The 20,807-nt window shown below is 40.2% G+C and overlaps 1 protein-coding gene across 1 annotated transcript; it reads left to right on the top strand.

Annotated features, from left to right (window-relative positions):
* Positions 1–6,132: 6,132 nt before the first annotated feature.
* LOC130927141 (trace amine-associated receptor 13c-like) lies at positions 6,133–7,269 on the top strand. Its single transcript, XM_057852727.1, has 2 exons — positions 6,133–6,305; positions 6,456–7,269. Exons 1-2 carry the CDS (start codon positions 6,133–6,135, stop codon positions 7,267–7,269), a joined length of 987 nt encoding a protein of 328 aa, XP_057708710.1.
* The last annotated feature ends 13,538 nt before the right edge of the window (positions 7,270–20,807 follow it).

Genomic DNA, 20,807 nt, shown 5'->3' with positions numbered 1-20,807 from the left:
TGTCTCTTGGGGGTCAACCTGAGAGCTCTCGAAGATAGGCTTGGACAAGAGTCAATAGAGTGTGCTGAGCTAGCACAATGTATGCAGAGTCCCCATAGTCCCCGGTGTGTTAGGTTTCCTCCAACCTGCATCCTCCTGTGTCACCCACCTGTCCCTCGTTGACTCGTTACCCCGTGTCTGTGTCGATATAAGCTCCCCGTTTTTGTTGAGTCTTGTCGCAACATTGTGCATGTCCACGTTCATGTCAGCATTTTTTCCAGTTCCTCGTGTTCCTCGTCCTGCTTCGAAAGTAAGTTCATTTGTCAGCCTGACTGGCTGGAGGTCCCAAAGGGGGAGAAATCCGTGTGCTGAGAGTAGCGACCTGGTCAGTGAGAGTCCGGACCAAAAGTGTGAGTTGGCTGACCTGGCCCTGTTGTTCAGATGCCTGGGCCTGCTGGACACCTGACACCGCCCGGACCTCCTCCCTCAATCCAGAGAAAAGAGCAGCAGCCTCGGAAAGCTGGAGAGAATGTTGTGCCAACAGTTGGTCCTGGAGCCGACGTGGATCGGGAGCCGTGGGTCTCTCTGACTGTGACATGCTGGCTGGGTCCCTTGGCAAGAGCTTACTGTTATGGTGGCTAGTCGGTGTGACCCAAAAGCACAGCAAAGAGACGTCAGAAATCCGAAGTCCAAGATGTGTTTATTAAACAAAAGGAAAGTTGGTGAGAAGTGGTGGCTCTGCAGTTTTCTTGATTGTGCTGGAAGGCTGAGTTGGCTCAGTATTGCTGTAGGGAAAATAAGCACAAATGTCGCAAGTTGAGTAAAAAGAGTGGACTGTACGTTTATCACAAGTGGTGAGGTGAAGCTCTGGCGTTGAATGATGTGCAGACCTGTCTCTTATAGTGGCAGGCGGTTGATTGTAGAGTAGAGGCAGGTGTGGTGATTGGTGACAGGTGTGCAGAGCAGAGTCAGTTAGGAGAATGTGAAGATGATGATGAGTGAGACGTAACAGCGTGTCCAAATTTTTTTCTTCGAGGAGCGCTTTCAGGAAAACCAAAAGATGCAAGTGCCAACTTGAAATCCTTCCCCTGTCATTTATTAAACAGAGCATCAAAATTGGGTTTAAAAAAAAATAAAAAGAAAAAGTTTTTAAGAGGTATGTATTTAATTCTTAAATGTTGACTCATTGGCTGCAATTAGGAGTCCAATCCAATTTGGCTGCCAGTCCTCTCAATATATTGGACTGGATATCTATCGCCATTAATGGCAGTGAAACATGATCTCTCAATGTCATCCCTCACAATGACAATGGATTTTATGTCTATAACTATCCAATTAAGGGCTGCAAGCAACAAACTAATCTGGATGTCTATTACCGTCAATGGGCGCTTTGACGGTAATGGACAACCAATCCATTTTGACTGGGAGGGCTTGCAGCGATCGTTTGATTCCTCCCAGCCACCCAGTCAAAACTGATTGGACGTCTATCACTGTTAATGAACTCTCGGACAACTTTTTTTCACATACAGTTCAAGGCATCCAGGTGGGTCTAATTAAAGGAAAATAATGTACTGTTTTCTTCCTGAGTGTGTATAATCACCAAGTTGTATGTGTTCGTCTGTCAATGTTCATTCGAAATAGCTGGAAACCTTAATTAATCAATTAATTTATTTATTTTGGAGTAATCTTTTTTTTTTCTATTGTAGGCGAAAACATTTTTAATAAACGTCGACTAAAACCAGACGAAATTAGTCTTGAGTTTTCGTTAACAAAACCTAGACGAAGACACATTTTGAGATGACTAAAGTATGACTAAGACTAATAAGTATTATCGTCCAAAAGACAAAGACAAAAATTAAAAGGGCTGCCAAAAACAACACTGTTTTTTAAGATGTTCGTATTTAATTCTTAAGTATTAACTTGTTGGCTGCCATTTGGAGTTCAGTACAATTTGACAAAGAGGGCTCCTCTCAGTATATTGGACTGGACATCTATCGCTATCAATGGCAATGAAACATGATCACTCAATATGTCATCCCTCACAATGAAGATGGATTTGACGTCTATAACTATCCAGTTAGGGGCTGCACACAACAAACTAATCTGTGTTCTCACCAAAGTAAAAAAAAAAAAAAAAAAAAAAAAAAAAAAAGAGGATCAGAATCGAAAAAAAAGATCAGTTTTTAAAAATGTATTTATTTTTAAGTATTAAAAAGCACCCATTGACAGTGATAGACATCCAATTCATTTTGACTGGGAGGGCTTGCAGCGATCGTTTGATTCTTCCCAGGCCCCCAGTTAAAATGGATTGGACGTGTATCACTAGGAATGGGAATTGATAAGATTTTTACGATTCCGATTCCATTATCGATATTGCTTAACGATTCGATTCTTTATCGATTCTCTTATCGATTCTAATTTGGACTTATGGACTGTATTTCTTCCTTTGCTGCCTCAACATAAGAATGACAACAGAAAAATGTCATCACATTTAATTGACTTTCTGATCATTTAATTTAAAGGGAAAGATCAGAATTTTTCACATTAGGCTTCATCTTTAAATTAGCAGGGGTTTAATTAGTCGATGGAGTTGATTTCAAACGCCATTACCTCACGCTGGCTCAGCCTCTCCGTAGCCCTGAAACTAACAAATAACTGACAAACTGCATGGAATTTGTTGAAATCAACTCCACCGACTAACTAAACCCCCCCTAACTTGAAGATTAAGCCTAATGTCAAGAGTTAGAGTTTAGGGTTTACAGCATATTAGTGCCAATTTGTAAAACAATGCAAATTGACTGCACAATATTCAACAACACACAAATGAATTGCACAGTGCAATAAACACAAAGGTGGGGGCGTGCGCGAATGCGCGCGCACAAACTGGAAGTACGCCGTACACACACGCGGTCAACTTGGCAACAAAACGTGGCGGCAACTAAGCACATTACACTCAATTGGACTTACAACACATCCCAAAGAACAAGTCACCTCACGGCATAAATGTCAAAACGATATGATGTAAAAAATACTTTCTGACTGCCGCGATTGCTACTACCCGCCATTGCAACGGCAAAGCTATGAAATGGCCGCGCATGTAGCGGCTCCAACCCATCCCTGGAACCCTCCAGAATGCAGCAGGGCCGAGAACCAAAAGTGGAAATTGCCATGTGGAAAAATGGATTTTGCCATGTGGCATTTTTTCTTTGCCATGTGGAAAAAATTGATTTTGCCATGTGACATTTTTTTTTTGCCAAGGGGCAAAATGGATTTTGTCATTTGGTTTTGTTTTTGCCAAGGGGCAAAATGGATTTTGCCATTTGGCTTTTTTTTGCCATGTGGCAAAATTAATTTTGGTTTGTGACATTTTATGGAGGGCATATGGCAGTTTTGCAGGCCATGCACGTCCATGCCATTGACAGCTATGCACGTCCACATTTTCAATTCATTTTAAATGGCAGAAAAGCATGTGTGGCTGTGATTTTTTTACCATAAACTTTACATTAGAGCACATTGACATTCAAATGACACCCAAGTCAGGCAATGCACTTGAGGGCTATGCATGTCCAAATTTTCCATTTACTTTAAATGGCAGAAAAGTGTGTGGCTGTGAGTTTTGACTATACACTTTACTTTAGAGCGCATTGATATTCAACTGGCACCCAAGTAAGGCTATGCCATTGACGGCTATGCACGTCCAAATTTTCTATTTATTTTAAATGGCAGAAAAACATGTTTTATTCTTCTTATTGATGAGCAACAGAAAACAAAACTGAAGATGCCACCAGATGAAGAGTGACACGCAAGTAAAAACAGCACATACCACGAGAAGAAAACTGACAAGTTGGTAAAAAACGGAGTGTATGTCATTTGGTATCTTTATGCACATGTGTGGATCCTCTAGACCAGAGCTTCTTAAGCTTTTTTATAAGTACAGATCCCCAAGGGATTGTCCAACCTGGTCCCATACCCAATTCACTTTACTGTTGGAAAAAATTATAATAATTAGATTGGTATCCATGGCATGGACATTCATAGCCGTCAATGGCATAGCCTGACTTGGGTGTCAGTTGAATGTCAATGTGGTCCAATGTACTGTAAAGTTTATGGTCAAAAATCACAGCCACACATGTTTTTCTGCCATTTAAAATGAATGGAAAATTTGGACGTGCATAGCCGTCAACGGCATAGCCTGACCTGGGTGTTAGTTTAAGGTCAGTGTGCTCTAATGTTAAGTGTATGGTCAAAAATCACAGGCACACACGTTTTTCTGCCATTTGAAATGAAGAGAAAATTTGGACGTGCATAGCCGTCAATGGCATTGCCTGAATTGGTGTTATTTGAATATCAATGCATTGTAATGTAAAGTGTATGGTCAAAAATCACAGCCACACATTTTTTTGCCATTTAAAATGAATGGAAAATTTGGACGTGCATAGCCGTCAATGGCATTGACGTGCATGGCCTGCAAAACTGCCATACACCCCCAAAAAATGCCACAAACAAAATGCATTATGCCACATACCAAAAAAATGCCACATAGCAAAATAAAAATGCCACATGGCAAAATCCATTTTTCCACATGGCAAAAAAATGCAACATGGCAGAGAAAAAATGCCACATGGCAAAATCCATTTTGCTACATGGCAAAAAAAAATTGCCACATGGCAAAAAAAATACCACGTGGCAAAATCCATTTTGCCACATGGCAAAAAAATGCTTTATGGCAAAATCCATTTTGCCACATGGCAAATACCACTTTTGCTTCTCGCTGTCTCTCCCAGAATGAAGGAAAAATACTCACGTACATTCATGGACACACACAGATCAACATTCCCTCGCACATCTCAACAGGTGGCTGCCCTCGGCTGGAATATGCACCCGCAATCCTCACTCCTTTCTCAGTCCCAAAACACTTAGCGCGTGACTGGAGACCAAAACAGGAACTAACTATGAGCGGTTACCATGGAAACAAACGCGTAGTTGGAACCTTTTTAATATTTTCTATTCAAAGCTCTTTGTACATGACTATTATATTCTCCATACGTTATGAAGCAATAACAAAATAGTAACTGTTGAGAGAAATGGTGGAGGAAATGTTTTGTATTCATAAATGTGTCCTCAGTTGATGTTGAAATAATGTTCCTATTGCTTGTTATTATTGACATATTATCTTTTCGCCACAAGATGGCAGGATGGGACTTAATTGTCTAAAGTGCTACATTTATTACTTCTTTGTGTTTGACTTTGATGACTTTGATTTGTGGGATTGCCTGTGAAGACAGCAATGAGAGAGGATGTATCCGCATGTCAATGGAAATTAAACATGCTGAGTTTTGGCTAAAAGACAACTTATTCTCCGTCAATTCTTCCTACGAATGCAACGTTGAGCTGCAACCACCTCAACAGTAACGCACAGACACTAAGGAAACAGGAAAAATGAACACGTTAGATTGCTCATTATTGAGAGAAAGTAATCAGATTACAATAACACGTTGCTTAGTAACACATTACTGACAACGCTGGTTATGTAAAAAAAAAAAAAAAAACATTAAGTCTACAGCATTTCCTCCATTGATTTCAAGATACTGTATTGTCAGGTTTTGACACCTGAGCTAATGAAGAGGCACTTCTTAAGGTTTTACTGGTGCTACCACCTACACACTGGGCACTCATACTTTATGGGCAAATTGGAAGCACAATACCCCACGCAAATCACTCGTGTAACACGCGGGATAACTTTTGAGACAAAATGCCATTTTTACATTTTTGCTTCAGATTGTTGTCGTGTTAACATGGCCTAAAAGTAAAAGATGACGACAGTGATCAGTGTTTTGTGTTTCAATCAAACTGAGCAGACTGTTTTTTATCCGATGGTGGTGTTGATCTACGGCATGTCCCTAATTACAAATTTTGTGACCATGCGATTACACACGAAGGCTTTCGATCGATATACTTTACTATAGCTAGCAGGATCAATGTATTGTTAGACCGTTAGTGCTGTGACTAGACAGCAGTAGTCATGACATCATACTTTGGGAACATGAACAAACTTTGATCCAATCAGAATGCTTGGGGGCGGTCCTGGAACCTATAAATGAAGCAGACCTTGGAGGAGTTCGGCCAGAACGCTGTCTGAGCGGCAGCTTCTGCATGGAGAGCAAGGTCCATTCAGAGCTCTGCTTTCCACAGCTGGCCAACCTGTCCTGCAGGAAGTCCATGTCTGAATCATCTGGAGATGTCCTTTTGAATGTTCTGCTGTCTTTAGCCTGTGTCCTCACTGTGCTGCTCAATTTGCTCGTCATTGTCGCAATCTCCCATTTCAGGCACTTTTTCTATCTCACGTTGTCTTTTACTTCTGTTTGTTATGTTTGTCTGGACTCTGAAGTTGTTGTTTGTTCTGATTAAGAAGTGTAGTCTATGTTGTATATTGTTTTCAATTGTACAATACTGTATATTCTTTTTCTTGTGTCCAGGCAGCTTCACACTCCCACCAACCTGCTCCTCCTCTCTCTCGCCATCTCAGACTTCCTGGTGGGTCTCCTGGTTTGGCCTGGTGAGATCTACGTCAACACAGCCTGCTGGGCTTTTGGCGACATAGCATGCTTTTGCTATCAATTTGCCTCCTTCATCATCACGTCCGCTTCAGTGGGAAACATGGTGTTGATATCAGCTGATCGTTACATTGCCATATGTGATCCCCTCCATTATAACATCAAAGTCACTGTGAAAAGAATCCAACTTTGTGTTTGTCTCTGCTGGTTCTTGTCTCTTTTGTACTGTTGCATTCTTTTGAGGGATCAGCTTGCTCATCCGGAAAAATGCAGCTCATGTTATGGGGAGTGTGTTATTAATGTTGACACGGATGGCGGGATTCTTGATTTGGTTGTAATTTTCATCCTCCCTCTCAGCATTATCATCACGCTGTACACCAGAGTGTTCATGGTTGCTATGTCTCAGGCGCGAGCCATGCGTTCTCACGTCACATGTGGCAAAGTACAGAATTCTGTCCCTTTAGGCGCAAAGAAATCCGAGCTGAAAGCGGCCAGGACTCTCGGTGTTCTGGTTCTTGTCTTCCTTGTCTGCTTTTGTCCATTTTACATTTCTTCTCTCGTAGGTGACATAAGCTTTTCATCATCCGCACATTATGTTGTCTACCTGTTTGATTTCAACTCGTGTGTAAACCCCTTGATTTATGCCCTGTTCTACCCCTGGTTTAGAAAAGCTGTTAAACATATTGTAACTCTGCGCATACTGCAGCCTGGCTCCTGTGGGGCCAAACTGGTGTAGAGTAGGCACTTTAAATGTACTTTTCTTTTTCTGTATGTACATGTATTTTGATTTTTCATCAGAGGAGAGCAGCTGGCTGTTATGCTGATGAGATGTAAGAGCCTTTTTGATTGCACATGTTATCTACTTAATGAAAATAAAGTGTTAATCCTTATGTATGGCACTTTTCATGTATTTTACTGTATATTGAAATATAACAATGTAATAAAATCGTATGAGCACAAAGTCATGCTTATCAGTCATTTAATCAGGAATACAAATTACACATATAAACCAAACATACTACGCATGAAACCCCAACAGACTGTACGATACAAATTCACAAAGCACAAATTGTATTGAAGCGCAACTTGCAAGAAATGTCATGATAAAATACATATTATACTTTATCACATTATATGATTTGGGCAGTGGTCCCTATGCCAGGCATGAAAATGGGTCAGGGGTTAAAAAGGTGAGAAGGGTGTGGAGGAAATATGTTCCAGTACACTGTACACCCCAACAAAATATTGAGCTCTGTCAACCCACACTGTGTTTCAGCAGGGCCGTGCATAGACCGGTGGAGGGGCAGGTGCTCGTAGATCAAAAGGGGCACATGAACAAGTATTTAATACACCTTAAAACAACATAACTTCAATTTTAACCAGCTTTAGATAATAATTGGCTGCGACTGTGACATACTTTAATTGGGAAGGGGCAACAGTGAATAGAAATCATAACTGTCATCAACACTTTCTGGCTGTGACTCAGTCAGTCTGCCTCTTTTCTTCCTTCAACCTCTGCATCAAAATTTCCTTCCTCAACTTGTTCATATGAGAACAAACAAACCACATCAGATGGTCACTGAGCCACCAACAGCACAGTTTTCTCAAAACTATTATTTCATTATTATCCATACTTAACAACTCTAGCAACTAATGATTAATAAAGCAATGACATAAAATCTTATAGAAAAATAACATTGTAATTGCGTTTATAATTGTATTTAATACCCGACTATCCTTGCAAACTTGTTCTTACTAGGTATGCTATTCACCCAGCTGATGAGGTATCCACTGCCTTTAGCAGCCTCATCCAACTCCTTTTTTTATCCCTCAATCTCCTTTCCCTAAGAGGCATGTCTATGTAATGAAATATAAATATTAAAAAAAAAAAAAAAAAAAAAAGGACTCCCCGGTGGCTTTTAGTTTTAAAGCTTTCTTAATTTCTTTCTCTCAATAACGATGGAGGTAGATTTGTATTTTTATTATTCAATCAAAAAACAAAGTTACTTCTATCAAAAACAGTTGCTTCAATCAAAATACAGTATATACTTTTAATCCCAAAAAAGTCACTTCAATAAAAAAAATTGTTTTTGATAGCAAAAATAAATTTGAGACAAAAAAGCATTTGAAAACTATTTTTCTTGATTGAAACAAATGTTTCCTTTGAAGTAATGTTGTTTTGTGTTTGGGCCACATTTTGGCTAGGACATTTGTGTCTTTATTATTCAATCAAATAAGTTGCTTCAAACAAAAAAATATATATAAAAAGAAAAACTTTGCACATGTGTCAATCACCGTTTAACAAAGCCTGAGAGGGTTTGAGTAGACTCACTATGAAGCATTTAATAAAGCCAAGCATTTTCTTACTACTTTATTCTTGTTTAAAAATAATTCGGTGGGGCAGTAACATGTTTAAAACTTATAATTCTTACATTTTGAAGTGCTTGAAAACCATTTATAAATGATACTTTGGTTAAAAAAGTGAAAAAGCATGTCTTATATACATGTATCTTTTTTCCAATGTAAAATTAAAAAAACAAATGGGGAGGGGGGCGCTACTTCGCGGTTTTCACTTATTGCGGCGGGTTCTGGTCCCCATTAACCGCGAAAAACGAGGGATCCCTGTATTTCTGAAAAGCTTTAAGAAGCAAGAGTCATTCCTACCACTCGTCGGGCCGGTGTTGTGCCGACACCGGCCGTCAGCTCAAGTCCCAGCCGAAAATAACGCGTCTCAGGCAAACAACGGGAGCGATACGAGGCGCCCCCCTCCATCCGAGAGCAGCCGCTTAATTTGACTCAACAGTGTGTTTCTTCATTTATATTACCGCTAAATACACAAGCTTGACGCCAATTTAACGGGAGCTATTTTTTTTCATAGGAGATTTGGCTAGCTCTGGCAGTGTTCAACGCAAGCTGCAACGAATGGCAGTAACTTTTTTATATCGCAAAATGTGAAAACGATTGAAACCATTACTCACCAAATTCAATCTGCTGGCAAATACAGGCAAGTGTGTATGCTGCGCTCTGGTCTGCCCCGGTGTGGGTGAGGCCTGCTTTTTGTTTTCGCAGCTTTGCGATCCAACCAAAGGCTCTCCGAGCACTCCATGTACACGTATGGAGTGCGCGCGTTTGGAATAATGGAACGCAGCTTGGGCCGATGATTTGTTCTCGTCAGCGAAGCATCTAGAAGGATTTGCTGACTGTCCAAGTTGTCACTTTTTTAAAGAACCGATTTCTTAAGTGCTCAGTTTACGTACTAAGTTAATCACATGATGATAATAATAATAATAATTAAATAAAACCTCCCGACTCCCCCCCCCCCCCCCCTCCTCCCAAAAAAGAATTTCTCCTCGGATCTACGCAATTCACATAGGTCGCCCCTTTTGACTTCAAAACGGCGAATTTCGCCGAAAGGTGAGAGATTTTCATGCCTGAGTAATAGATGAACGTGTTATGGGACCTCACTGCTTTGTGGGGAGTCATAATACTCACACGAAGGATCTTCTGCCTTCTATAGGGCACTCATTTAACTGCCATTGACACCACCCGACGTCCAGTAAATTTTCTACTGGGAGGGAGCAAATGAACGTTCCCGGTCGAAATGGATTGTAAGTCTCATGCTGTCAATGGCACTGAAAGATGAGCATTCATAGGCAGTAAGTAATATACTGTAACTAAATGACATCTATTATTGTCAAAGGCAGGCAGAGTTAAATACAGTAATATTAAAATGTTTAAACAAAAAACAGCTTTAGAGTATGATTGCGGGCTATAACCAAAGTATATTTCTTTTTCTTTAATTTTATTAATGTATGAATTAATTTATTTTGAATTTTTTAATAATTTTGTTTTTATTCACATTTAAGTAATTTACAATTTTATTCATTCATATAAAAAAAAATAAATAATAATAATATACTATTGTTATAAGCAGACGTGAGACTTTAATGCATTTATTGTAATTAATTAATGACAAAAAAATAATCAGATAAAGAAAATAAATGCAATTGAAACATAGGTTGCTTTTCAATCACGGAAACTTTTAACAACAAAGACAATGCACAATTTTCTAGTACAATGATTAAACTGACACACACAAGAGCTCAGCTAATGGCCACAAACAGACCCGTGCCGCCCATAAGGCGAGGTAGGCAACCGCCTAAGGGCGCACCAGCGTCCAAAAGGGCGTCAAGAAAAATATTCAAATAATATTTGATGATAGTTGTATTCAAAAAATTATACAAAACAATAAAACAAAAAAACAACAAAACCGTTCATAATAAGTCTTTAAATAATAATGAAATCTTTTTTCTAGTGTGCCTTCTGTAATATATTGATTGGATGATCGATGTCATCCTAGATCGATTGGTTTGGCCTGGAAAGCACATCATTGTTTTGACATGTTATGTCTGGGTCTGCGAGGAATATATGTTTATGTTTGATGTGTGCGGCACAGGGCAAAAAGTAGCAACATTAAAGACATGTGCTACACGGTGTTCACCCACAACGGCCTGATCATTCTTATATTTATAATGGGGTGTCAAAATTATCGTGTTAACGGGCAGTAATTTTTTAAATTAATCACGTTGAATTATTTGACGCAATTAACGCACATGCCCCGCTCAAACAGATTAAAATGAAAGCACAGGGTCATATGCACTTGTTACTTGTGTTTTTTTGAGTTTTGTCGCCCTCTGCTGGCGCTTGGGTGCGACTGATTTTATGGGTTCAGCACCACGACAATTGTGTAATTATTGACATCAACAATGGCGAGCTACTAGTTTATTTTTTGATTGAAAATTTTACAAATTTTATTAAAACGAAAACATTAAGAGGGATTTTAATATAAAATTTCTATAACTTGTACTAACATTTATCTTTTAAGAACTACAAGTCTTTCTAACCATGGATTGCTTTAGCAGAATGTTAACGTTAATGCCATCTTGTTGATTTATTGTTATAATAAACAAATACAGTACTTATGTACGGTATGTTGAATGTATATATCACTCTTGTGTCTTATCTTTCCATTCCAACAATAATTTACCAAAAAAAAAAAAGGCATATTTGATAGATGGTTTGAATTGCGATTAATTACGATTCATTTTTAAGCTGTGATTAACTCGATTAAAAATTTTAATCGTTTGACAGCCCTAATTTATAAGTGTAACAAATACACAACATGGTGTCAGAAGAGTTTCTTCCTCCTTCCAAATGAGACACGAAGCGCTGTAAATCTTCGTCGTAACTCCGCTGTGGTGAGGAAGAAGTTTGCTGTGACCGAATTTTGGTGTTAGCATGAACCAGTTCAAGCCACCTGCACCGCTAGTGCTAACAGGCAACCTCAGTGTGAATTGGCGCCGGTGGGAGCAACGTTTTCAGCTGTATATGACGACAACAGGTGCATGTGAAGAAAATGAACTGGTGAAGATTGCCATCATGCTACACACGATTGGTGAGGATGCATTAGACATCTACACACGCTCGATGTTGAAATAGAGGAAGTGAACGGTCGGCCAGGCGAGCCTACATTGAAGAATATTCTGGATGCATTCAGAAAGTACTGCATACCAAAGAAAAATATCGTGTTCAAGCGCCACCAGTTTTGGTCACTACCCATGCCAGAAGGTGTCAACGTTGACCGGTTTGTGATGGAACTTCGCCAGAAATGTAAAAACTGCAAATTTGGTGTCACTGAAAATGACATGATCAGAGATAAGCTTGTTTTTACTGTGCCTGATGCTTGTGTGAAGGAGCGACTCTTAAGAGACATGGACTTGACTTTGGATAAAGCAGTCGATATATGTAGAGCAGGAGAAGTTGCTAAGTCGCAGATGCGAGCCATGCGATCATCTCAACCTGAACCATCCGTGGAAGCTCTTCACACGGTGGCAGCTGGCTCTGAGAAGGAGAGCCGGCATGAAAAGACAACCAAGACCACCAGAAAAATCAAGGGCACAAGCAGCGAACGGTAACACGTGCAGAAAGTGTGGCGGGACACATAAACCTCGTCAGTGTCCAGCGTTTGGCGTCCTATGCCACAACTGTAATAAGAAGGACCACTACGCAAAGGTGTTTACATCAACACAAAATAGAGGAGCCACTGTCAGAGGCGTGCATGATCTTGAAGTGGAGTCCTTATTCATAGGAACAATGTCCTGTGCTACACCCAAAAACAAGCACCAGGACAATGTGTGGTTCATAACAGCCAACATTAAAAACACAGAGGTGAGGTTTGAATTGGACACTGGGGCGGACGCTAATGTGCTACCTCTCAGCATTTTGCAGAAGATTCCGGGCCCTCATCAGCTACAGCCCACCCGTGTAGCTCTCGGGGCTTACGGTGGTTCACGTCTGAAGCCGGAAGGCACCGTAAGTCTTACCTGTGATATGGCCAGGACAAAGACAGAGCTTCAGTTCTTCATCACCAAGTGTACCTCAACTCCAATATTGGGCAGAGATGCATGTGAACAGCTGAACCTGGTCAAAAGAATGGAGGCCATCACGATCAAGGCGCCAGCCACAAGGGAGCAGTTAGTGGACGCCTACCCCTCCGTCCTCAGTGGTCTGGGACAGTTTCCTGGGGTGCACCACATCCACACAGACCCACATGTGACCCCAGTAGGGCATAGGTGCAGAAAAATTCCCACTGCTGTTATGGACAGGCTGAAAGCTACGCTGGAAGAACTTGTTGAAAGAGACGTTATCGCACCTGTCATAGAGCCCACAGAATGGGTAAATAGCCTTGTCATCACAGAGAAGAAAAACGGGTCGCTCAAGGTGTGCTTGGACCCTCGTGACCTAAATGTGGCGATCAAGAGACAACACTTCTCCATACTGACCCCAGAATAAGTTCTCCACAAATTGTCAGGGGAAACCATATTCTCTATTTTGGATGAAAAGGATGGGTACTGGCAAGTGAGACTGGACACGCCCTCCTCGATGCTATGCACATTCAGCACCCCGTGGGGCAGGTTTCGCTTCAAGAGACTTCCTTTTGGTATTAAATCTGCCAGTGAAGTTTTCCAACAAAGAAACTGTGAGACTTTCGGCAACATTGAAGGTGTGCACATATTTGCAGATGACATAATCATTGCTGCTGCGTCAGAGGAAGAGCAAGATGCAATTCTGCAGAAAGTCATAGACACTGCACAAAAAATAACGTCAAATTCAACAAAGACAAAATTCAAAACAAAGTGGACTCAGTCAGATACACGGGACATGTCATCACTTGAAAAGCTGTGAAACCGGACGAGTCTAAAGTGTTAGCCATCAGACATGCCGCCGTCTGAAGACAAGAAAGGACTACAGAGGCTACTTGGGATGACGAGGTATCTCTGCCAATACACCCCAAACGAAGCCATGATCACAAGCCCACTCAGAGAGCTGCTACATACGTAAAGATGCTGCCTGGCACTGGAGCTACGAACACACAGCTGCACTGTACAAGCTCAAGACAGCCCTCATGCAAGCACCAGTACTCCAGTTTTACAACCAGAGCAAGCCACTCACCATACAAGAAAGATGGACTTGGCGCCTGTCTGCTACAAGAAGGTAGGCCACTGTCTTATGCTTCACGAGCACTCACAGAGTCTGAGAAAAATTACGCTCAGATAGAGAAAGAGCTGCTGGTGATAACTTTTGCTACCAAACGCTTTCACTAGTATGTTTATGGCAACGCTGTGACTGTACAATCAGATCATAAACCGCTGGAAGTTATCTTCAGAAAACATCTAAGCAAGGCACCAGCACGACTTCAGCGCATGCTACTGCAGCTCCAACGTTATGATCTGAGGATAACCTCCCCTCCAGGGAAGGACATGCATGTTGCAGATGCCCTGTCACGTACTGTTATCCATGAGTGCAAAGACGACATGAAGGAGGATCTGTTTGAGTAGAGAGTAGTGCATGCCATGGAAGCCACAGATGCTCTCGACACAGGTACTCTGTCAAAACTCAAGGTTGCCATGATGACTGACAATGTACTAAAACAGGTGGTGGAGATGCACAACAAAGGCTGGCCGAGACGACGGAGCAGTGTTTCCAGCAGTCTACACCAGTACTGGCCAATGAGAAATCCATCAGCATCAGAGATGGCATATTGATGTCTGGTGACAGGATTGTTATCCTGCAGGGTGTGAGGCAGCTGATGCTTGATAGACTGCACCTAGCGCACCAGGGGATACACCGAATGAAAGCACAAGCAAGAAAAGTGATGTACTGGCCAGGTACAGTGTTGTCAGTTACGTGTTAATCTGATTACTTTCTATCAGTAACGAGCAATCTAACGCGTTCATTTTTCCAAGCCAGTAATCTGATTAAAGTTAGTTTCCTCAGTGCCTATGCATTACTATTTTGTTGTTGCCTCATACTGTATGTAGAAAAAGAATACTGTTGTCATGTACGAAGAGCATTTGAATAGAAAATACTGCCCTCTACTACTGTTTGGGGATGACATCACAGCTCACGTTTTCTCATCGGAAAAAAACGGGTCTCGTGTATTACCATGCTGTGTGCATCCCAGAACCACACGGGGGGACCTAGTGAAGGACCTACAGAGAGCTGGGACCACAGTAACAAAGGCTACTATCAGTAACAAAATGCGCCGCCAGGGACTCAAATCCTGCGCTGCCAGACGTGTCCCCCTGCTGCAGCCAGTACACGTCCATGCCCGTCTGCGGTTCGCTAGAGAGTATTTGGATGATCCAGAAGAGGACTGGGAGAGTGTGTTATGGTCAGATGAAACCAAAATAGAAGTTTTTGGTAGAAACACAGGTTCTCGTGTTTGGAGGAGAAAGAACACCATACCCAGTGTGAAGCATGGGGGTGGAAACATCATGCTTTGGGGCTGTTTTTCTGCAAAGGGACCAGGACGACTGATCTGTATAAAGGAAAGAATGAATGGGGCCATGTATTGAGAGATTTTGAGTGAAAATCTCCTTCCATCAGCAAGGGCATTGAAGATGAGAAGTGGCTGGGTATTTTTAACATGACAATGATCCCTAACACACAGCCAGGGCAACAAAGGAGTGACCTAGCCAGTCTCCAAATCTCAACCCAATAGAAAATCTGTGGAGGGAGTTGAAAGTGCATGTTGCCCAACTACAGCCCCAAAACATCACCGCTCTAAAGGAGATCTGCATGGAGGAACGGGCCAAAATACCAGCAACAGTGTGTGAAAAGCTTGTGAAGAGTTACAGAAAACGTTTGGCCTCCGTTATTGCCAACATAGGGTACATAACAAAGTATTGAGATGAACTTTTGGTATTGACCAAATACTTATTTTCCACCATTATTGCAAATAAATTCTTTAAAAATCAAACAATGTGATTTTCTGGGGGTTTTTTCCACATTGTCTCTCATGGTTGAGGTTTACCCATGTTGACAACTACAGGCCTCTCTAATATTTTCAAGTGGGAGAACTTGCACAATTAGTGTTTGACTAAATACTTATTTGCCCCACTGTATATAGGCGCTTCCAGGAGTTCACGCACAGCACAGAAAATCTCTGAGTTTCATCTACGTTTTGCTGAATCCCATTTTTGGAGATTCCATGGGTTCCTCTGGTTCGATTTTGCAGTTTTAACTTTTTCAACACACTGCTTACATCAACCACACTCCAAGTTGTTCTGTCCAAACCAGACGTTCAGAGTCGAAATTATAAAAGATGGCGCTGCCCATGTTTCGCTCAGAAAACTTGTCTATACGGTAATGTGCTAGTGTTTGTATAATTGTTAACATAACGGAAGCAGTAAGCGGCACTTTAACGGGTCTCGCACCTTCAACCCCCCTTGAGGGGGACGGGTTACCGATAAGCTTCTGCTTTTCCGTCTCCCTTGTCATGTCTATCTTCATCTTTTGATGATGATGATGATGATGATGATGATGATGATGATGATGATGACAATGACAATAAAAATTCAATTCAACCCTTTATAGAGCACTAATTGAACTCATTGGCTGCCATTGACGGCACTATATATCCAATCCATTTTGGCCTGGGGTGGCTGGCAGCGATCATGGCAGTGAAAGATGAGCATTCACAGCGACTCTTCCTAGTTTAAATGAATTGGAGTGTCTATCATTGTCAATGGCAAGCTATGGGTTAAATACTATGAGATTAAAAAAAGAAAAAAAGTTGTGATCCTGCCTTGCATGCCACTTGCAATGGATTTATGCCTTTCTCCCTCTGTCTGCAAGCTGCACAGGCACGAGAGGAACCGGTCACCTCAGGAACCTACGACAGAGTCCTTGAACTTTCCTGACCTCTCCGTAACATAAAATCCACTTAGCAGTGTTATGGAGGACCGTAACTAGAGTGTATTTCCGTTTTTAATCATTTTAATTGTAGTTTTCTCATTAACATTTGGTTCATTCATAAAGAAATTTATTCATAAAAATATATTTAAAAAATAATGATATTTATCATTAATCATCATGAGATGATTAGTCATGAGATGTTCGCTTAAATGGAGAAATGGATGCCAGGTCTTTATGGGGATACTTTTTTTTTTTTTTTTTTTTTACCCTTTCAGGGAGAGTGGTCACTCCAGAAGACAGCTATTCAAAAGCTGGAACAATTTAAAGGGACTATTTCTGTTGTTCATGCCCATCCTCTGTCAACTTCTTAGCTTCCAGTTAAATCAAATGTATTTATTTATTTATACAGCCCTTTACAAAAACTCAATGTGCTTTACAACAAAGCAAAATATAGTACAGTGGTACCTCTACATACGATCGCTTCGACACACGAACTTTTCGACATCCGACGTAAAATTTGACGCGCCATTTGTTTCTACATCCGACGACATGCTCGAAATACGACGACAATGGCAGCACCGCAGACGAATGCACGGCGGATTTTCTTGTGCGACAAATCAACACTGGTTTCAGAAAAGGTTGGTACAGGTGGTGAAACAAGGAAAAAGTTGACGCTTACCTTCTAAATGAAGATGCAAATGACAGAAAAATATGAGCGTAGGGTGGGCATCCGTGAAATGGCTCAACAATACATCTCCACGGTCCTCCTCCGACCATCGTTCGCCAGTCTTTATAAGTTAAGCTGACAATTCTTATTGTGGTAACATCTCCAGAGAAATCGCCAACTTCGCCACGTTTTTATCATTTATTTCACAACTTATTCAAAACAAAAACACCTTCTGTCTGCCGCAATTGACGGTGTTAAGAAAACATTCAAAGTGAAAGTGAAACTCAAGCTCACCGGTCTGCCTCTGGCACGTCAGCACCGCGGTGCGTTCAGGGTCAGCAAAAAACATCCGCCACATTAGAACCCGATTCGTTACATTAATACAGGAATTATTATTATTATTATTATTATTATTCCGATTTTGATTTATAATTTATTTGTTTTGCTATGTGTAATTGCCATTTGTAATAGTACCAGCAGTATTTTTTAAGGATTTAGTGAAGGTTTTTGGGCTGTGGAACGAATTAATGGAATTATAATGTATTCCTATGGGAAAATCCTGCTCGACATACGACCATTTCGACTTACAAACAAGGTCCTGGAACGGATTAACTTCGTATGTAGAGGTACCACTGTATATGATAAATGAAAGGCAGGAAAGTACAATAAAACTGAGGGGAAAAAAACGGCATCGCACTTAAGCTTTCCAATGATGACACATGCATATCGGACAATTTTGAAAGTTGGCTAAATTGGGGGTCTCAGAGCGGAACTTCAAATCACCTGAGTGTTTCCACCATATATGTATATGTATATATATATATATATATATATATATATGTATATATATATATATATATATATATATATATATATATATATATATATATATACATACATACATATATATATGTATATATATATATATAATTAGAAGTTAAACAAAGAATGACTTACAAAATCCCCCTCATCACACTCTTCCCCGACATCTTCCCTCCTCTTCTTGTCTCCACCTCTTTGTCCCTCGTATCCTTCTTGGTTCCCATAGCGTTGTCATTCTGCACCCTAACTGTGACTACGAACTCTCTACCTTCTGATCTTTGTGATTTAACCTCTTTCTCACTTTTCAAATCAAGACTGTTTAAATGATCATATCCATCCTCTGTTGTTTTGTGTTATGATTTATTTCCTTCTATTTTGATCTAATATGACTTTTATTCTGTTTTTGTTTACTTTATTTGTATCTCCCGCATAATCAGCTATAAAGTGTCCTTGAGTGTAATATTTTAATTATTAAAAATTATTGTGTTATGTATTTATATATTTTTATAATAATAAAAGACTGTATAAATTAGTAGAATGTTAGTGAAAACAAATTCATGAAATTAAAATGAATAAAAAATAAATACACACACAACTAACACTTGCCACAAAATGGATTATACATCTAGTGCCGTCAATGGCAGCCAATGAGCTCAATGAGTGACTGTAATGTTTTTCTTGTTTTTTTTTTTTTTTTTTTTTTTTTTTTTTTTTTAATTATAATTCGTGCACGAAAGTATGAACAATTTAAAAATTAGTCATTCACATTGTAAAGAGCTAATGATGTTATCTTGAGTATGTATGCATGAAATAGTGTATTCAGTTGAAAATAAAAGACCGGGGTCAAGTATACACTTTATTTTCATATTGCAATCAATAACCAACTTAAAGCTCATAACAGTAACACAGTAGCATAATCACAGAACTACACAGTACATTTTTCTTCAAATTCAGTGAATCTGTGGCTCTCTTCGGAGAAAACATTAATAGAAACGCTGGAAGAAGAAGAAAACACATTTAAGTGAGAGTTTACATCAGTTTAACCTCACGGGAGCCAGGCCGTAGTATGCGCACAGTGACAATAAGTGGAACAGCTCTTCTAAACCAGGGGTAGAAAAAAAGCGTATATCAAGGGGTTCACGCACGAGTTGAAAAAAATAAATAAATGAAGAACAAAAATCTTTTGCTAAGACATGTTTTTGCTGTTATTAACGAAAGAATCAATAAAGTATGGACAGAAACACGCAAGGAAGACGAGAACAAGAACCCCGAGAGTCCTGGCCGCCTTTGACTCGGATTTCTTCGCACCCATCCATACTGTACCACGTTTGACGTGGATGAACGTTCGATGATAAATAATCAATCCCCCCCCCCAAAAAAAAAAAAAACGTTTAATAGGGTAAATATATGAAAAAGAAAATCTCGACCACTCCTTGATGTCTGCGATTTCTGCATCGCGACCCTTGTTATATTACTATGTTTCACCCAAAAAATCCAGCTGTGGCCATTCACAGCTTTGTCTTGACACTCAGTGATACATGCTACATGGAGTTTTTGGATCGAAACAAGCAAAGTACGCGATAATATCTCGTTAAAAGTCATGGCGTCTGTACTTCTGCTCTCGTGTGCTTTCACCTCCAGATAGGGTTTTGCTGTTTAAAAACACTTTTTTTTTTTTTTTTTTTAATGAAAATGCCCTCCTGTTAAATTTTTTCTTCCCCCAGAAAATTGAGATTTTAAGCTTTCCAATGATGTATCACACATGCATATTGGACAATTTTGAAAGTTGGCCAAATTGGGTGTATACTTGACAATGAAAAATACCTATATAAAAGTTCTAATCACGTTACGTATATATCTAGGGCGTAGGTTTGGTCTCAACATTGGTAGAGACGATATTACCGTAATACACATAATGCAAACAATGATCCAAATAAGGGACGGCTAGCTTGACTTTACTGTTCCTTGTGGAGGCTGGCCTGACCGCAGTAGTTTTGCAGGTTATCAAGTTTAATGTTATGCTAACTCTCATGCAGGTCGAACTTTCAGTAGCAAAATTTGTGGTGTTTCCCCCACTTCCACAACACTGACGTCTTTTGACATGACTTACAGTGGCTGCTGCTGGCCGGAAAAAAAAAAGTCTAATGTCTCCTCTCTGAAGGGGCGGAGGAGGCGGCATGTTGTCAACATGAATTTGTCGGGATGTGTGAGTATGTGTGTGTGTCTTCGTGGCGGGGGGGGGCTTCAAGTTCAAGGTGTGGAAAAAATGGACCGGCACATTCAGCAAATGAAAAGGGATAAATGTTTCTATCATTCCAGCAGATGGGAAGTCAATCTAAATTACTTACAGTGGGGCAAATATGTATTTAGTCAACCACTAATTGTGCAAGTTCTCCCACTTGAAAATATTAGAGAGGCCTGTAATTGTCAAAATGGGTAAACCTCAACCATGAGAGACAGAATGTGGGGGAAAAAAACAGAAAATCACATTGTTTGATTTTTAAATAATTTATTTGCAAATCATG

Source organism: Corythoichthys intestinalis, chromosome 12 (genome assembly GCF_030265065.1).
Source record: "Corythoichthys intestinalis isolate RoL2023-P3 chromosome 12, ASM3026506v1, whole genome shotgun sequence".
NCBI lineage: Eukaryota > Metazoa > Chordata > Actinopteri > Syngnathiformes > Syngnathidae > Corythoichthys > Corythoichthys intestinalis.
This window is presented reverse-complemented; position numbering and strand designations above follow the sequence as displayed.

Coding starts and splice junctions, on each gene's coding strand:
- LOC130927141 (XM_057852727.1), top strand. CDS start 6,133: ATGGAGAGCAAGGTCCATTCAGAGCTCTGCTTTCCACAGCTGGCCAAC. Junction 6,306..6,455: donor GTCGCAATCTCCCATTTCAG/GCACTTTTTCTA, acceptor TCTTGTGTCCAG/GCAGCTTCACACTCCCACCA.